The sequence below is a fragment of the Indicator indicator genome, chromosome 2, assembly GCF_027791375.1.
Source record: "Indicator indicator isolate 239-I01 chromosome 2, UM_Iind_1.1, whole genome shotgun sequence".
Lineage (NCBI taxonomy): Eukaryota > Metazoa > Chordata > Aves > Piciformes > Indicatoridae > Indicator > Indicator indicator.
Genome location: NC_072011.1, coordinates 14506662 through 14524961, shown reverse-complemented (window position 1 = coordinate 14524961; position 18300 = coordinate 14506662). Strand labels below are relative to the sequence as shown.

The 18300-nt window shown below is 39.5% G+C and overlaps 1 protein-coding gene across 2 annotated transcripts; it reads right to left on the bottom strand.

Annotated features, from left to right (window-relative positions):
• Positions 1 to 780: 780 nt before the first annotated feature.
• ABRACL (ABRA C-terminal like) lies at positions 781 to 4673 on the bottom strand. 2 transcript variants are annotated; one of them, XM_054398421.1, is made up of 3 exons: positions 4651 to 4673; positions 2203 to 2269; positions 781 to 1301 (listed from the first exon to the last, which is right to left on the bottom strand). In XM_054398421.1, exons 2-3 carry the CDS (start codon positions 2261 to 2263, stop codon positions 1117 to 1119), a joined length of 246 nt encoding a protein of 81 aa, XP_054254396.1. In that variant the 5' UTR covers positions 2264 to 2269; positions 4651 to 4673; the 3' UTR covers positions 781 to 1116. The 2 variants fall into 2 exon arrangements, with proteins under 2 accessions (XP_054254396.1, XP_054254405.1); XM_054398430.1 differs by lacking the exon at positions 4651 to 4673 and adding an exon at positions 4346 to 4378.
• Positions 4674 to 18300: the final 13627 nt, after the last annotated feature.

Sequence of the window (18300 nt, the reverse complement as noted above, 5' to 3'; positions counted from 1 at the left end):
TTTGTACACAGGATTTAAGTTGCTTTCCTGTTTTATGAAGCTGAGCAAACAAAGATGAAAGGAGCAGCAGCTGGAATTACACAGCTTTGTAGAGATCCCATGACCACGTGTGCATTTTCTGTATCTGGAAATAAGGATACACTTTTCAAGCATTATGCATTTGCAAAAGACAGCTAAGTAAAGAGGAAATTCACCCATCCTACAACTTTCAAGAGCTGCAGCTGCAAAGTGAAAACCCAGAGCAGTAAGCAGGTTGCTTACCCACTGCTGCTTTCCTCATGCACCAACTCTTTCTCCTTATTTGAGGAAGCATTTTTACATGCAAAGAAGACTTATCAGTAAACAATTGAAAGGGGTTTTTTTCTTCCCCTCCCCCTTTTTGCCTGGAGTGATTTAGAGAAAGTATGATTTCTGTGAGGAAAATAATTGCAACATGAAGTTGCTGTACAGTCTTTCTGGTTAACAGTGCATTGAGGAAGCTCTTCCCCCACTTCCTTCAAAAGTCTAGAGGACAATAGAAAAATGAAAACGTATCCTCCTGCCAGAGGTGAATATGGTACTTTCATCATTCGTGGCTTTCTGTGCATAACCTGGTTACTCTGAAGGACAGACATTCGTCAACTGAATCATGCTGCAAAATTATTTCTCTCTCATGGTCATGCTTTCTGCATAGTTAACTATGCTTGTTACAGGAATTCACTTTGCTTTCATTTCATATTGCAAGTAAAAAGAGAAAGGACGGCAGTAAGAATTACATATACTTAAGAATGTGCTTTTATTTTATAATTGCATGGCACGTTTTGATTTGTAAACATTAAATTACCAGTCTCCTTCTTCATATGTTGACAATAACCACCAGACATTGGAAAAGAATACCTGAGATGTTTTTTGTTTTTTTTTTCAAAAAGAGAGATTGGCATATTTTACCTTACTCACATACAGTACCAATTTAGGAAGAATTACAAAAGGGAATGTTTTTCAAAATAGGACAGTTTCCTTTTGACTATAAAGCCATAGAAAATACAACAGAACACTTTAGAATGATCAGCCTTATTCAGAGGATGTTGCAAGTCACTGTGTCAAACAATTCCATTGATGCATAGCTGAAATACTTCATCAGTCCTGTAGCAGCATGATATCAACGTTGTCATGAACACCTTGTAAAAGCAGCTCTCCATTATAAGTGACAATCTTCCGTCGTTTTGCAGCCTTAAGAGTTCCCACTAGGGCTTCAAAGAGGTTTGCACACTTTTCATCAGCAAAGAGCACACCAAACTTCACACTCACTCGTCCATCAGCATCTAATTCAAAGATACAACATGAAAGCACATGCAGGTTTTCCTTCAGTCAGGAGATTACGAGGGAAACAAAATGCCACACCATCAAAATGCTGAAAGTAAATCCCATGGTGTTTCCTAGTTTATTGGGGAACATATCATGAATGTTGACAATAAATAGTAGACTGAACTCCTCCCTTTTTTCCAGAGGCTCATATTAACGACCACATATTTGCTATGTTTGTTTTCACTGATGACTTTCTAAAACCTGTGACCAGTACAGGCAACTGAACTGCTCTGAAGCGTAAGGATGAAATTTAGTTTTATATAATTGTTAATTCATTTTTCAAAAATAGTGTCCACTTCCTAATATTTAAGGTACACATTGAAAAACCTGCAATATGAATTCATTTTTCATACAAAATAATTTAAAAATACGTTGTAAGGTTGGCTAGCTTGTTCCTACAAAACACAAGATGTATGTATTTGTTTAGGTTTTGACAAAAAAATGGAACTGAATGAAACTGCATCAGAACTGAATTATGAGAGCAGGTAGCACACACACACAAATTGCATAAATATTTGCAAAGAGAATTTTTAATACTCAATAACAACCTTAAGAGTAAAAGCTACCTCTAAGTAAGAAGTTGAGACTACACTTACAACCCCTGGATTAGTTTGAGGCATGCAGAGGTTTAAATGTTTAACTTCATAACAGAACTGCTTTAAAGGATGAGACACAGGGAGTACCATATAGTCCCACATTAAATATATACACAAGTTTTCAGGTTACCTGAGCCTGTTTAATTAAATGTGCCAAGTTTGCAGGTTGATATGACTACATCTGTATGACGTGTATGTCACATACACACATGTATGTACAATATGACTACATCTATAAGACCACAGATATTGCAATACTTACTCTTGGTTCCCAACCGCCGAATCTCCTCAACTAAGAGGCTAATTTCATGTTCCACATTCATTGTGGTCTAAAAAAATAAAAGACATTTTTACAAAGTTATTAGGAGATCTGTGAATCTCCTTTGTGTCATCTTGGCCCGTTCTCACTACATCACGAATGCTGCAGCACTTTGCAAATTCCAGTAGCCTGGAGACATGTGGCTACAGGATAACCTGAGATTTCAGTCTTGAATTGATAAAGAACCACAACACCTCCACATTTGTGAGGAAGGGGACAGAGACTACAAGATAAGTACATTCTAAACACAAATATAAGGAGTTAATCTCAACATAAGAAAAATGTGGTTGGGATGGGGAAGAGGGAGTGTTTGAAAGAATGAGCTTAGGCTGCCACAGAATCAGAGCATCTTGGTAATGTTACAGGTCTTCAGGAGCTTTGCAACTTTCTATGAATGCCCTGAATAAAAACAGAAAGTCATCCTTTAAATTCCTCTCTGGCATATGTGATAGATTTGATTTTTTTAATCACACAACAGCTTTCCACTTATCCTGCCAACACACTGCAGACATCCAGCTGATTACAGCAGGCCTACGCGTGTGGCACAAGGCAGCTCAGCAGCTACTAAACTCCTGCTACCGAGAGTGGAACTGAACCAAATATGAACAATGCAAGCATACCAAGAAGGTCAACAATTATTTCCATTTATAGTGATCCCAAGGAACTGCTACACTGCCAAATATATGCTGTGTATCCTGTTAAACACCACAATTTTCATCAGCTTGCACCAATGCCTTTTGACCAGGTAGATGGCAAAACTACAGTCACACAAACCACTATTCTGCTACAAAGCCTTCACGGTTAGTAACTGCAAACACCTGAAAAGTGTTTTGGTATCTATGATGTGCAAAGCAGTATCAACACAATGAAATCTTTAGCTAGGAAACTCTGTAAGCAAAAACTGGTGTCAAGGTAATAACGAAAAACTGGGAACCACAAAGCAATGAGTCAAACGCAGCTTCCATAGGTGCTAACAATGCAGCCTGGAACAAAAGGTTGAGGGAGACTTCCTAGAGCTAAGCACCGTCCAAAAGGGGCTCAGGAGCACTGAGACCGTCTCTATTGTTCCAGAAACTCGGATTTCTGTGCAGATCTGGTAAGTAACCATAGTTAGAAAATTGACATCTGGATGTATCACAAACTTCTTAAAATAAAAACTTCCCCTCCCTTTTTAAACGAGCAAAAATAGGTAAGAGTGACACAGTTTCACCTCCTGACCCCTCATGACTTATCCAAGAGGCAAAAATCATTTAAAATGAGCTAATTTTCAGATTTCAAATTCATTTGCAAAAATCTGTCTTTTTAACATGAAAAACTGAGAATGTTTAGTATCAGCATTGGCTTCAGCCAAGCCACAGCTCAGGTGGGTATGAACAGGCTCACACATGAGATTGCAAGAGGATGATGCATTGCTGTGGTAGCACCTCAGCAAAAAGCTGCCTTAAATGGACATGGTAGCAGGGCCGTGCAATTTTATTGTTTAGACGATTTAGACGGTTTCTACAAACATTCAGGTTCAACCGATGTTCAACCGAGCATCAAATACATTGTACAAGCCACTGAGGAAAATATGACCCAAAAATCAATTTGTCATTCTTAATTTGTCAAATTTTATTACTGGTCATTACAATGGCATAATTAGCTTCTATTTAAAAATGTTCTTTTAACTTTAAAGCCTTTTTTACTTTAACTCTTTAAATTCACATTAAATTCTTTTCACTCATACACTATCAATTTAAATAGCGATGATTAGAATTAAAACAGAGTAAATTCTCCATTATTATGGAAAAATTTCGAGACTGGACGACGGTGGTTGTGTAAGGCAGATGGGATTCTATGTAGTTAAGCACACTTAAATACTTACATTATACTGTCAAATCCTCGCCACATCAACAATCAAAAGTGTATGTCAACTATTTAATATTTCTGATGCAAATACATAGCTGGAAATCAGCAAGATTTTTCAGTTCGCAGCACGAGAGATAAACTTCTCTTATTCATGTAACGGTTAATTAGCAGAAATCCACCTTTGCGAAGCAGCCGCACCGACCTCGCTCGCTGCAGATAGCGCAAATACCGCAGATACCTGAGAAGATGGCTCCTCGGCGGTCCCCTTCCCACCGAGGGACCCCCCGGCAAGACCGCACCGTCCCCTCGCGCTCTGCCAGGTTCGGAGCTCCCACGGCTCCCCGCACAAGAGCGCACCAGGAAGCAGGCCCTACCCGGATGGGGGGAGCCGCAGCCGCAACCCTAACCGCGCCCGCCCGCCCCTGCCCGGCAGGCTGCCCGAGCAGCTGCCTGGGCAGCGCCTGCATTTCCCCAGAACGGAGCGAAGGACGGCTGCCCCGGAGCGGCGCCCCAGGCCCGCTCCCCGCCGCCTCCGCCACTCACCCGCTGCCGTGGCTGCTCTCGCCGCGAGGTGCCGCCGCCAGCGAGAACGGCGTCAGGCAGCACAGGAACGGCGGGCAGGCGGCGGAAGGTGGGGGCAGGGCGGGGGGCGGGCGCCGGTTACTCGGCCCGTGCCGAGGCCTCGCCCCGTCCGGCCCCCACCCGGCCCCCTCCCGGCTCTGAGCTTCGGGTGCGGCGCCCCCGGCCATCTTGAGCTGGGTGGGTGCCCGCTGCAGCGGAGTGGCGCTGCTTGACCGAGGTCCCTCTTCCCGTAGCACGCGAGTGTTGCCGGGCATCAGCGTCCCGCCGGCACGGCGCCGCTGGCGCCGAGCTCGTGTTTCCCTCGGCGCCTTGGAAGGGGCTGGCCCTGTCTGCCCAGGTGAAGGAGCGTGATGTTCTTCCCGTGAGGGCTTCACTGCTTTTCGCAGACTCCCTGTCTTGTACCACAACTTGACCAGTAAGCATCGTTCTTTTCGTGACAAAAGGCATTAGGGAGAGAGTTCAGTAAAATGCCGCCACGGCCTTCCCTTCCTTAACTCCCTCCCTTCCTGTCGGTGTGCTCTCAATAAACCCTGTTGCTTCAGTCAGTATCTGTCACCGTACTATGCCCCACATCCTCCACCTCTGCTGGCTTCCCCGCGTGACACGATGCCACTTTGTTTTTTTAAGTCCCTCATGTCTGTGTTCCAGAAAACCGGTTCTCTTTCTAGAAAAAGTCAATGAGCTAGGTTGCTAGGTTAACATCATTTACCTTTGAGAAATTCATGGTTTAGTTATCTAATACTTCAGCATCACAACCTTGCACTCCACACTGTGGAGAAAATGCAATTTAATTTTTTCCATCTTGGTATTTGCAACTGGTCTTGTCTCGCTTCCTCTTCACCTCAAACGTTTACAGGTTTTCTCAAGGCACAGGCATTAAAACCGAGAGTTGCATTAACTCCTACAACGTAATGAGGCTGCTGTCAACCAGCTAGTCAGAGGCAAGGTTCACTCCAAATGTCTCCAGGAAATTCTCTGCACAAGTCTTTCGCTCCCAGCTGTCTCTCCCACATCCTTATCAGGCATGACTGCCCTTAAAGCACAGTTGGTATGAGAAGCTATTTCCAGCCCTTGCAATTCACATTTTCGTGCATTAGCTTCTGAAGGTGAAGCTGAGATACTTTCTCATCCTCTGAGCTGTGCCGGTTAGGTCTGGTCCCTTACTACGTTCTCCCATCCCTGGTGTAAAGATGAGTACATAGCTAAAGTCATCGTAAAACACTACAGCAAGTTCAGCTAGGGTTCATTTGGCAAAACCTGCAGCTAGGAAAATAATTTTGCACAGTGGAAACAATGCCAAGAAGATCCCATTGTTATCACTCCAGGGATGTATAACCACAGTCCAAGTCCTTTCCTTTTCCAAGAGATTTTTAAAAAAATGTTGGTGTTTTTATTAAAAAATTAACTTTTCCTTATAATAATCACTATATATCAGTAAAAGAATCTTTAATTATTAACTCCCACATACACACTTCAAGGAGCTATATATTCAGCAGGTGATAGCATATAAAAACATATTCCCAGATTATTTTGACATCAGTAATAGACACGCTTCAAAAAACAAACCCTGAACTTAAAAATACAGGCTAAGATTGAAAGAGTTGTCCTACAACAATAATGAACTTAATGTAATAGAAATCTGTCTGAATTGAATCAAAAAACAATGGAGAATACTCAGAAAAAAAAGTAGTATCTAAAAAAGCATTGATGCTCTGTGCATATGATGGTATATGTGCTTATATTAAGACACTGCGTTTCTTAAGATCTTAATTTTGGTGGTCAACACAATGATAAATACTACAGTACAGAATCATAGAATCATTAAGGTTGGAAAAGACCTTGAAGATCTTTGAGTCCAACCATTAACCTAGCACTGCCAGATCAAGGGTAAAAAGAATAGAATTTTAAGGAAAATCTGAGATTCTCTTTTAAAAGAGAATCTAATTAGTATTCTTGCAAATATGGCAAATATTCCAGTTATTTAGCAGTATAGAATGAAAGTGAGTATTTTCTGGTTTTATTATTAAGAACATGGTTTCAGGTGTATCACGTCTGTACTCTAGACTTCTTACTCATCAGAGCACCGTTGCATTTGCACAAATAATGTAGGCCTTTACTCTGCATAATGTGACTGTTATCATGGATAATTTATGTTTGATCAAGTAATAGTTTGGGACTTTTCAGACCAAAGGTATGCTGTTTTGAAGGTAAGTCTGTTTTGAATCATAGCCCCTAATTTATAAGAAACAGATCATAGAATCATAGAATTGTTAGGGTTAGAACAGACCTCAAGAATCATCTAGTTCCAATCCCCCTGCCATGGGTAGGGACACCTCACACTGTATCAGGATGCTCAGAGACACATCAAGCCTGGCCTTAAAAACCTCCAGAGATAGGGCTTCTACCACCTCCCGGAGCAACCTGTTCCAGTGGCTCATCACCCTAATGGTAAAGAATTTCTTCCTAACATCCAATCTCAATCTACCCATTTCTGGTTTTGTTACAATCCTCCTAATCCTGTCATTACCTGTCACCCTAAAAAGTCCTTCACCAGCTTGTAGGTCCCCTTGAGATACTGGAAGGCCACAATAAGGTCTCCTTGGAGCCTTCTCTTCTCCAGACTGAACAGCCCCAACTCTCTCAGTCTGTCTTCATAGGAGAGGTGCTCCAACCCTCTGATCATCCTCGTGGCCCTTCTCTAGATACGTTCCAACATGTCCAGATCCTTTTTGTAACAGGGGCTCCAGAACTGGATGCAGTACTCCAGGTGGGGTCTCATCAGAGCAGAGTAGAGGGGGATCAACTGTACCTCTGAGAAAGATGAACAAAAATCTGCAATTCCTTATTTTATTCTAATTTTTTTTTAGAAGGTGCAATTTATTTATTTTTAACTCTGTCTTTTGAAAAGACAGTGTCATGTACCAAACTATTGGTCCCCCATCAGGAGATTATCAAAACACACTATGCTTTCATTACTATTACTTTGATGGCCCTTCCTTGTCATGTATTATTCACATAATTCCAGGTAAATCAGTATTCAAAACCAATCATTACCATGTCAATTAAGGGAACAGTGATGCTACCAAAATACAAAAATGAGCTTGGCAGTATCAGGACTAAAGAACTGACGATATCCTTACAGGGCAGCAGCAGAAAGCAGGAAACGTAAAAATTCTGAAATTGTGGAGATGGTAATTTTCAGTTGTTCTGCTTCCACAAAATGATACTTTAAAAAAAAAAAAGGTGCAAAATAGTCCTTTACAAGAAGACAGGACAGACATGCAAATATTGCTCATACATAATTCATATCACTATATCACTGGTTAAGGTCATCATTAGCCTCGTAATTCATATTCCCCTTTCTGTGTTACCCAAAAGCCTTTAAATTCTGTGCTAAAACAGACTATTCTAATTTGTGCATCCTTAGCATCTCACTGTACTGTTACTGTCCCTGCAGATGCAGTTTTACATCAAGGCAAACAGAGGAATTATGCAACATGATTAAAAAAAAACATAGCTTGAGAACACCAGAGTAGATATACTAGATCTGATCAAACAGTCAGCTTAACCCAACATTTTGCTTCCATCAGTGACCAAGAACAGGTCTTCTTTTTGGGGATTGAACTAGTAGAACAGTCAGCATTATTCAGCACATGGTTATAGCTTATACAATTACATCATGATGTTTTATGTTCCATTCTCACGCCTAATAATTAGAAAGGTTTTACTTGCCTTTTTGAAAAGTGCTGAGCATTATCCACATTGCTTTCAAAAACTATTTCCAGAATGGTAGTAATTAATTATGCTGTTACAGATATTAGGATTATTTTCCTTCCAGTATATTATTTTGCATTTTTCACTACCATTGGCTGTTTTACCGTGTGATTTGAAATAGAATCACACAAACTTTGTAACCTGTTTTCCCATGTCATCAATGATAGCTTTGAACACGACAGGTCCAAAGATGGTACTAAGAGCACATAAGTAATTTCTCTCCCTCCTGAAAGTTGACTGTCAGTTCTGCCTCTTTGTCTTCTCCTACTTTCAGCTGTTTATTAATTCTGAATGCTGCCTGCCTTCTTACCCCCTGAGATAAAAGTTTTGTAAAAGTACTTAATGTTTACAGTAAACTTATTGCAAACATACCTGTTGCAAAAGGTTTCTCCAGAGATTGGGAGGTAGCAGCAGGGGCCAAGCCTGAAACATGTAGGAGAAATTTACTAGTATTTCTTGATAACCCATACTGTTCTTGTTTGTACAATACTATTCTCCTGAATTTTTGTTGCATTGTAAGTGCTTGTGGATAGGCAGATGTGTGCACCATACGTGTACACCCAGTTTTCTGTTGATATCCTCCCCTGCTAAAAACTATTAGAACTGCCACCATGATTTGCATATTTCATTGCTAGAGGAGATCATCTTATCTGCCTTCTTACACAGTCCAGGTTTTATGTTGTCCTTTCAACACAGTTTTGTTCAACTTGTTGATTTAGTAGAGACAGGAGTTCCTGCCACATGTGCCTGTGTCCAATCCCTTTTGCTTTAACAGCAGCAATTCACACCTGTGCAAAGTGCCAGAGATTCTCCTTACTGTCTCCGAAGCTGGACAGAAACTACAGTGCTGTGATTCAACCAGGAGCTTGTGTGTGTATGTTGTCTTAGCCCAGGCCCATCACATACCTGTGCCTTTGGCTTGCCATGAGTCACTTAACATGGGCGTGCTGTACTGTGCAACACACTGTAGGGTTATTACTCAACATGAAGTTGTAAAGCCACTTCAGCCCAGGCTAAAATAGGTCTTTAAAAATAAGTCTCTGCATGATGTAAAGATTTCAAGTGGTAGAGGATCTACTACATTCCTTATTCCTGTAGACTTCGTAATACCACAGGAAAAGTTAGATACGTTCTCCTAGAATAAGACAGGGTCCTTGACTACAATGACAAAGAGCAAAACCAAGTACAACAAAGCAGTGCTATTGTAGAAATCTGAGAGGAATAAGCAATATTCAGAGAGTTTGTTTGTTAGAGATAGTCAGAACAAGTATATTGTTTGACATAAGCCAACCAACCAGGAAAATAGCACTCTATTCTCTTATGAGCTCCATATCCAAAGCATCTCCATTATTTTTGGTCCAGTCACTAGTCTTACTTGTTTGCTCTCTCTGTCTTAAGTCAGTAGTTGTTTCAAGCGAAGAAATTATTTTACTGAAATGAAAAGTACAGTTATGGTCTGGAAAAGGTTCCCGTAAATCCATGTTTTAAAATATTAATTGTATAGGCTCTTAGCTTTAGGTTTCCTATTATAACATTTTTTTTTTTAAATGAAAACAAAGAAAACAACAACACCCCAAAAACAGTAAGAAAACTTCACTTTCTCTTTTTTCTCCCTCAATGAGTTGAAAAAGTAGTTTGGCAAAACATAGCCATTTCTTTTAGTGTAAAAGAAAACATAATGGAGCAGCCTCAGAACAAGAGAGACTACAAATACAAACACAGTGACTGCTGTCTTGGCACTTGAAATAGCACTTCCATTGAGGTAAATAGAGTGATCTATGTACACAGTTACTCACCTGCGTCTGTCCAGGAGAGAGGACTTCTTTCAGAAATGGTCTCAGGGCATCATACACTTCTTAATATCCTCTAGGTGCCTCACACAGTGTAATGCTGCTACTTCCTAAATTAGGCAAATAAATCTTTACTGCTCTTGAACAGAAAAGATAAACTACTTAAAATCTTGATGTAAATCAGCAAAATTACTTGTTCTACACCTAAACCAAGAGTAAATCTCTGTATGGAATGGCAGAAAGATGCTGTATCAGTACAAGCTAAAAGACTGGGTTCATAATGTTAGTTACACAGCACACACTGTAAAAAGAGGATCTTGATAATCTGTCTGAGAGGAGTTTCTTGAAAGCTGTAAGACTGAACCTCCCTAAATATTCTCAAAGTCAGAATTAGTAGGGTGGGTGTTTTGAGCTTGGGTGATGCTTTTCCGCATATGAAGAGGATATGCAGTAATGTCTTGAGAGGTAGAGCATCAAAAAGTGTTTGGAGACAGTTTACGAAAAGAAAAAGAAATCTATAAATAGCTGATTTTATTTAATGTGGTTTATGGTGATGTTTGCTATAACGTCTGAATATGAGAGAGAGAGAGAGAAGAGGAACATGAAGACTAATTACTTTCTCAGATTTCTAGTATCAAAAAATCTTGTGTGGCAAGCAAATAGCAGTACATCTCCTGATCTTCAGACAGCATGGTAACAGCTGAATCACAGAATCATAGAAACAGAATGGTTTGAGCTGGAAAGGACCCTAAAGATTGTCTAATTTCAACCTCCCAAAGCCCCATTCAGCCTGATCTCGAGCATTTACAGAGACAGGCATCCACAGCCTCTCTGGGTACCCTGTTCCAGTGCAGCACCACCCTCACAATGAAGAATTTCCTCTGTATATGTAATCTAAATCTACCCTTTTTCAGTTTGAAACTGTAACCCCTCATTCTGTCACTACCCTCTCTGATAAACACTCCCTCCCCATCTTTCCTGTAAGTACTTCCCCTTTAAGTACTGCAATGCTGCTATAAGGTTCCCTAGAGTCTTCTCCAGGCTAACAATCCCAATTGTCTTTGGCCTATCATCATGAGGTGAGGTGCTCCAGCCCCTTAGTCATCTTTGTGGCCCTCTGCCCTGCAATTGCAGGTCCATGTTTTTCTTATGCTGGAGACCCCACTACATTCCCTCTGTACTCGTTTGGTGTATATCATGAAAAAAAAAATCACCTCCCCTTTTCCCTTCCCCTGTACACATTTACACACACATAGTGACATTCTGGGGACTTTTCCAGAAAACCAAAAATACTGGCTTTGCATAAAGATGTCATATAATTGTAGCAGAGATGACAGTTACATTAATATAGAATTACTATTCACATCCACATCAAATATAGCTCTAGGTGTAGTATCTTTATTTATTAGTTTCATATACATTTTCTTCCTGAAGCTCAGGCATTTATAATGACTCATGACAGAAGTACATCAAATCTTTTCCTGAAGGAAACATTACTGAAATGGAACCATGGACTGAGATTTGTCAAAATGCATTTATTTAACATATGAAATCTTGTCACGGCAAAACTCATTACATTAATATTTTTTTTAGTGAAATGCCAAGACGTCCTGTTGGCCATCCAAGAATACTTCACAGAAATTTACGGTCGGCTAAAAAAACTATAAGAAAACTTTCCTTATCACTGGATTAATTATAGTTAATAATCACTTAATGCAAAAATCCTGTTTATAAGCATTTTTAGGGATAAACCTGTAATTTTGCTAGTCTAGTTTTCAGGTTCATAGCTCAAAAACTGTGCTTAAGGTGCACTTTGGATCATTTGAATATGATGATCTTTGTAATTACGCTGATTTCATACTGTATTTTGAAGCCAAGTATAGGAGGATTTTATTGGTGCCTACATATGGCAAAGTGTATTTTTAGGGCCAAGTTTGTATATAAACTGCCTTTTAAGAATTCTATTCTGTTTTCAAAATACAGCTCTAAAATACAAATGAGGTTCAAATTTGTAACTAATCAAACTTTATTAGTTTCACTGGCACTGCAGCCACAAGCCTTTTGATCCTAAATAATTTAATTTCATGCTGTTTGAAACCGCAAGACAGAACAATGATCAGACTCCCAGTGCAGCATTCCATAGAGTACTGCTGATGGTCTCACCTGTTGACCTAACTGCCCTGGAGGAATTTACGTCACAGTGTAGAAGGTCAAACTGTATGCTGATTTCAAACAGTAAATATCTACTAGGAAAGCACTATGAGAACATCAAGTTAGTTTATACTTTTAAACACACCATGTGGGTTGATTACAAATGATGTCCCAGTTTTCTCCTTCGTCTAAGGTTTATGAATGTTCACACATTTTTCATCTGCAAAGTTAACTGTGATTGTGAATCCCAAACTTCTGGAATAAGTCTTACCTTTTTTTATTTGTTATCTTTCCTCAAGGAAATTTTGTCTAAGCATTTCTGATGTGTTATAGGAGCTTAGATTTAAAAAAATTGTTAAGAAAATTAAGTATATCCATCTTCCTTTTTTGTTCATTGTTATCCCATGTAGTTCTGTTACATGTATATGAACAATAATTGCTTCACCGGGTGTTGTGACATCATATTTTGAAGCACAAAAGCTGTCTTGCAGACAGACAAGAGTTTTCTCCATGAAACTGAAGAACTGGAAAGTTACAGAAACTTCCCAATGCACTTCCTCTGAATCCAAGTCTTCTTTATGCAAGTTTAGACCTGCTTCAACTTCCTTCCACTATTAGGAACCAGCATATTACTCCATTTAAAGAAAAAAAAATTAAGCTCCATTTTGGATTTAATGGAACCTTGTAAAATAATATTAGATGACATGAAAATATGCTTCCGATGGTCTGCAAATTTGGCTGAAACAATGGGGGCATGCATGTGTGTGCTGATGGTTCAGAATTTATATATGTATTTCTGATCAAAAAAACATAAATAACTGCAATTATAGTGTAATAGGAAACAGAAATGGGCAGTCAGTTGTATCCGCAGATGCTAGCAAATTAAGACTGTTGTGATCTGTGTAGAGAACAATTAATCTCCCTGAAAAGACAGCAGGCATTGAAGAAAACATTGGGTAAAATGCAGCAGCTAAGATTTTGGATAGGAGTTGGAAGTTTCCTCATTTTCAGTCAGGCTTTTAAATTGTATTAGCTGTGCATACATCTTATATCAGCATTCACCTCAACAGACTTTAGTTACCTGAAAGTATGGTGTCTATTTTAAGTTAGTTACTTGACTCACTGCATGTATAGTTACGTCTCTATAGTAATGAAGAGAGAAAAATACTTCACCTTCCAAAAAGTGACACTATAGACAGTGCTTCAACAAGTATGTCAGAGATGACAACTCACTTTTAATAACTAAAGGCATATACAACAAATAATAATTCTTTGCTCACAGCTGTAGGCTAAGAGACATATAAACAAGTATCAAGTCAGTACTGTAGATTATCAATTAACCAAAGATTCTCTAAGCAAGTAAATTAATTGTCCTCAGTATTAACAGCTTCTCACCATAGCGAAGGGTTAATGATAAAGAATTGGTACACTGGTTAATTGCTTACTACATATCAGACTGTTTCCATCCCAGAGGCAACAGAAGATGGAAAGACCAGGCTCACAACAGAAGAAATGCAGGCATTTTTTAGTTCACTTACTTTCTAAGGAATACAAATCCTTTGTTTCTTTACTGGGAAATAAAGTCTGTATGTGTTCCCAAGCTAAAAACTGACTGCACAGGCTATTTTTCTCACAGGTCAGATGTGAGGAAACAGAGCTATTTCACTTCCTTTGAAATCTCTATATAAAGAGAAGAGGAAAATGGGACCAGACCTATTGTTCTTACAGTTTCCTGCCTCCTTTTTCACTATGCCTCATTCAAAAAAAGAAGTCTGCCACTTGGAGTGCATCATGTCTATTTAGTGTATTTGGATATCTAATTATACACAAATGGCTCTTGTAGTACACAGACAATACCAGAAAAGCCTTTATTGATAAAAAAGTTGCACGTCAAAGGTAGCTGCTACCTGTTTTTTTCTTTCATACAACACATAGTAACTCTTCATTCAGTGTTCTCTTTCTTGTAAGATAGTAAGACCAAACTGTACAAATAAATAACCTTCTCACAAAATCTTAATAAACTATTTTTGAGTTTCTCTGCTATTTTTCCTAAGTCTTCAAATTGTTTGAGTGGCTGGAGTATCAAATACAAACAAGAGAAAGGTTTGACTTATTAAGTGCATTTGGCCCACTCTTGGTTACTTTAGTCCCAGGCTTTTTTCATTGGAATAAAGTGGGAAGTGGTACAAGAAGTTTCTGCCCTCATTCGGTGACAAGCTGTAACTGGAGATCTGGGGAAGCAAGCATGAACCTACCCTACAGTCCCAGCAAGCCCTGTTTTGCTGTCCGTTGCTATTTCTTCTATCCATATGAAACCCTCTTCAAAAGAATTGCAGGTGGTGTGCCTGTGGCTTGTCCTTGCAGTCTCTCAGACATTTGTGAGACATCAATAAAAACAAGCACTACCCAGACACCTCCCAAAGCTGGCCATGAAGAAACCTGCTAGTACATCTCTCTCTGTGTTGGGAGAGGAAGAGGAGGATGAGATAGCCCACTTCTTTCTAGCACCTATTCATGCTAGGATATCTAGGCTGCCACCTTAGCCAGGTAACAGCAATGCTTGAATTCCTGCAAAGAATCAATATCACCTTTTATCACAAACATTGTTTGATCTATTGTAGAGTACAGAAGAGATACCAATTCAGGATACAACTTCCATTCAGAGGGACAACTATATAATGAAATAATTTTTCTCTATAAGAGATCCAGAGTGTTCTTAGCCTGAAAGAAAAGGCACATGGGAAGAGTAATGATGCAAACAGCTGGTTTTCTTTACCTTTGATTTCACCCTCCAGTAAAAGAGAAATACTTCATGCACTCAGAGTATCCTCTCTCCTATGTTGCAGACACAAATTCTGGCAAAGCACTCTAGTGGGAAGCACACACAAGAACACACACAAGTTAACAGATTGAAAAACACATGGACAGGAGAAAATGTAATTTTCTCTCTGTATTTATGCACAAATGCCATCCTGCCAGTTTCTAATACTATTAAAGAACTGTAAGATCTGAACCTTTTCCTAGAAAGAATAGGGAAAAATAAAGTACTTGGCAATGATTACACTTAAATTCAGAGAGACATAGCACTATGTAGGCTTAGCCTACCAAATAGAGTCCCTCTGAAATGACTGGAACAGAACACGATGCTTCAAAAATAAACATAATTTCTTTAGAATATTTGAATGTGTGCTAATTAAGTATATTTCCACTCTACTCAAATAATACATTTAGTTTAGACAATATTAATTGATTTTACATTACAGGACTGTCATTAGCATTTGCTAACTGAATCAAGTTTAGCAGGAAGTTCTGACGGCAAGATCTTTGCTTCAGGAATTATTTATACACTAACAGGAAAACTATGTCTTTATTCTGTGACATTTTGATACTCTTAATGCAAAGAGAAATATCAGTCCTGTGTATGTTGTATGTATCTTACTGCCGAACTCAAAAAATGGGGTTTCTGGGAACAGGAACGTTGCTACCCGTTCAAAAGGGGTTTCTGCTCGCAAGTACACTACTGTAAATACAAAGTTACACTCCTCAGTGTGATGGAATTATTCTAACTTTTACAACAATATATGTAACTTTGGAACATGGAAGTGAGGGCAATAACCTAAATTTAAGTAGAGGTTTGGCTGTGAATGTCAGGGCCAGCTGCAAAACAGCTGTTGGATGGGCAGCCATAGCCAGGCCCAATCTTGTCCCATGAGAGCTTTCTTCATCTGAGGCCCTGCTGCAGGGCCTGTCTAGACCTGCAGCCCCACTGCATCACAGCCCTGCAGCCCCACTGCATCACAGCCCTGCCTGCCCCACTGCATCACAGCCCTGCAGCCCCACTGCATCACAGCCCTGCCTGCCCCACTGCATCACAGCCCTGCAGCCCCACTGCATCACAGCCCTGCCTGCCCTGCCCTGCCCAGTGCCCTGGCTGGGGGTGGCAGCATGGGACTTTTGTCAGCAAAGATGGCCACTGCCTGTCTTGTCATCACACTCAGCTCCTGGCATCCCTTGCTAATCCCTGACAACAAATGTGGATAAATAGATGTAATTTGAAATAGAAACAGATCTTCCAAATAAATCAAGATGTTCAGAGGGAAAAAAATTAAAGAAAAAGATAAGACAGGCAACAGAAAAAAAACCATAAAATTAGAGAATGTGAAGAAATGAGAGTCTATAACATATTAAAGCAAAGCTACATAGAGAGACCTTTAATTATTAGACTCCTTCCTACAGCCATTACAGATGCAGCATAGACCATTCTTAATATCTCTCCTATACCTGACTCAAACATCAGAGAAATGTCGTAACAGTGGGGTTTTTCAACAAAAGAAGCAGATCTGAAAGTAAATTGGATGTTTTTGATCTAGAGGACTTTCAGAAAAATAAATAAATAGATTGTTGCTATCCTAAACAAACATAAGACACAGGGGGAGTTTTACATTTTATTTATCTTAACATGTCAAGAGCAGCCCACATGGTGGCATGGACAAAAAGGATTGAAATCCTTGGGAAACTGAACTTAATGTAAAACAGCAAAAAGAACAGGCTGAGCAAACTCTGACCAGGAGGCAGAATCCCACTATGAAATAACAAAGTGGTGAATTCTGAATAAAGAAGGTACCAGAGCACAAAGAAAAAGTGAGTTGTACTGTGAACACTTAAGATTACCAATATTGTGGAAGATTGTATAAGGAAAAAATATGTAGAAAGATTAAAGGGGGGGATTAAAATCCTTGAGTAAATTATTATAGCTGAAAACTGTTAAGGAAAAATAAGATGGAAACTAAAGACAAGTGATGTGGAAAAGGGAAGATGCATTTACACATGCAGCTAAAAGCAAAGAGTAGGAAAAGGAAGAGGACGTGAGTGTATGTGTAATATGGGAAACAGATATGTGAAATTTTGCTTTCAGGACTTTTCCCCACCTTGCAACCAATTTCTGACAATTTCAGTAATGTGTCAGAAGTTTCCTGAAGTAGCCATTAACGACCCTCCCAGATGAGGATCGTTATTTAATGGAATAATGATCCATTAGGAAGGGATAATATCTTCTTCCATCAGCAAGTTACAGTGCACTTCCACATTCAGGGAGCAAGAGGAAAGAGTAAAAAGTAGAACAATGAGAACTGCTCAAGGATTTGGGGATGTGGGAGCCAAGTAAATAAAAGTAATGAAAGAGGTATAAGATGGTTTTCAAACTAGCTGGGGGCTTCGACAGTGTAAATCTTAGGGCTTCAAAACAAAGAAAATATTAAGATAATATTTTTACCTCAAGCCAAATAATTAAGAAAAAATAATTTGACTATTAGCTTCAAGGCAGTTCTTACCAATATATAAATAATTTTATGAAGAATTTGTGTTAGTACCAGAAAGTACAAAGAAAAGTTAAACTACTTACCCTTCCTGGCTCTGTGAAATTACAGAGCACATATTTATAAAAGAAGATGTTGTCTTCATGAATAATCTGTAAATAAATACGGTAGCAAGGCCAGATGGATTTATAGTTAAATGTTGAAAGGCTCTAAATGGAGTTTTAATTTCTATAAGAGATGTATTTGATAGTATAATGCAAGCATGAGACACAATTAATGTTTATAAATATGTAAAGGGTGAGTGCCAAGAGGATGGAGCCAGGCTCTTCTCAGTGATGCCCAATGACAGGACAAGGGGCAACGGGTGGAAGTTGAGGCATAGGAAGTTCTGTGGAAACATGAGGAAAATGTTTTTCACTGTGAGTGTGACAGAACACTGGAACAGGCTGCCCAGGGGGGTTGTGGAGTCTCCTTCTCTAGAGATATTCAAAATCTGCCTGGATGCATTCCTGTGTGACCTGGTATAGGTGATCCTGCTCTGGCAGGGGGGTTGGACTAGATGATCTTTCAAGGTCCCTTCC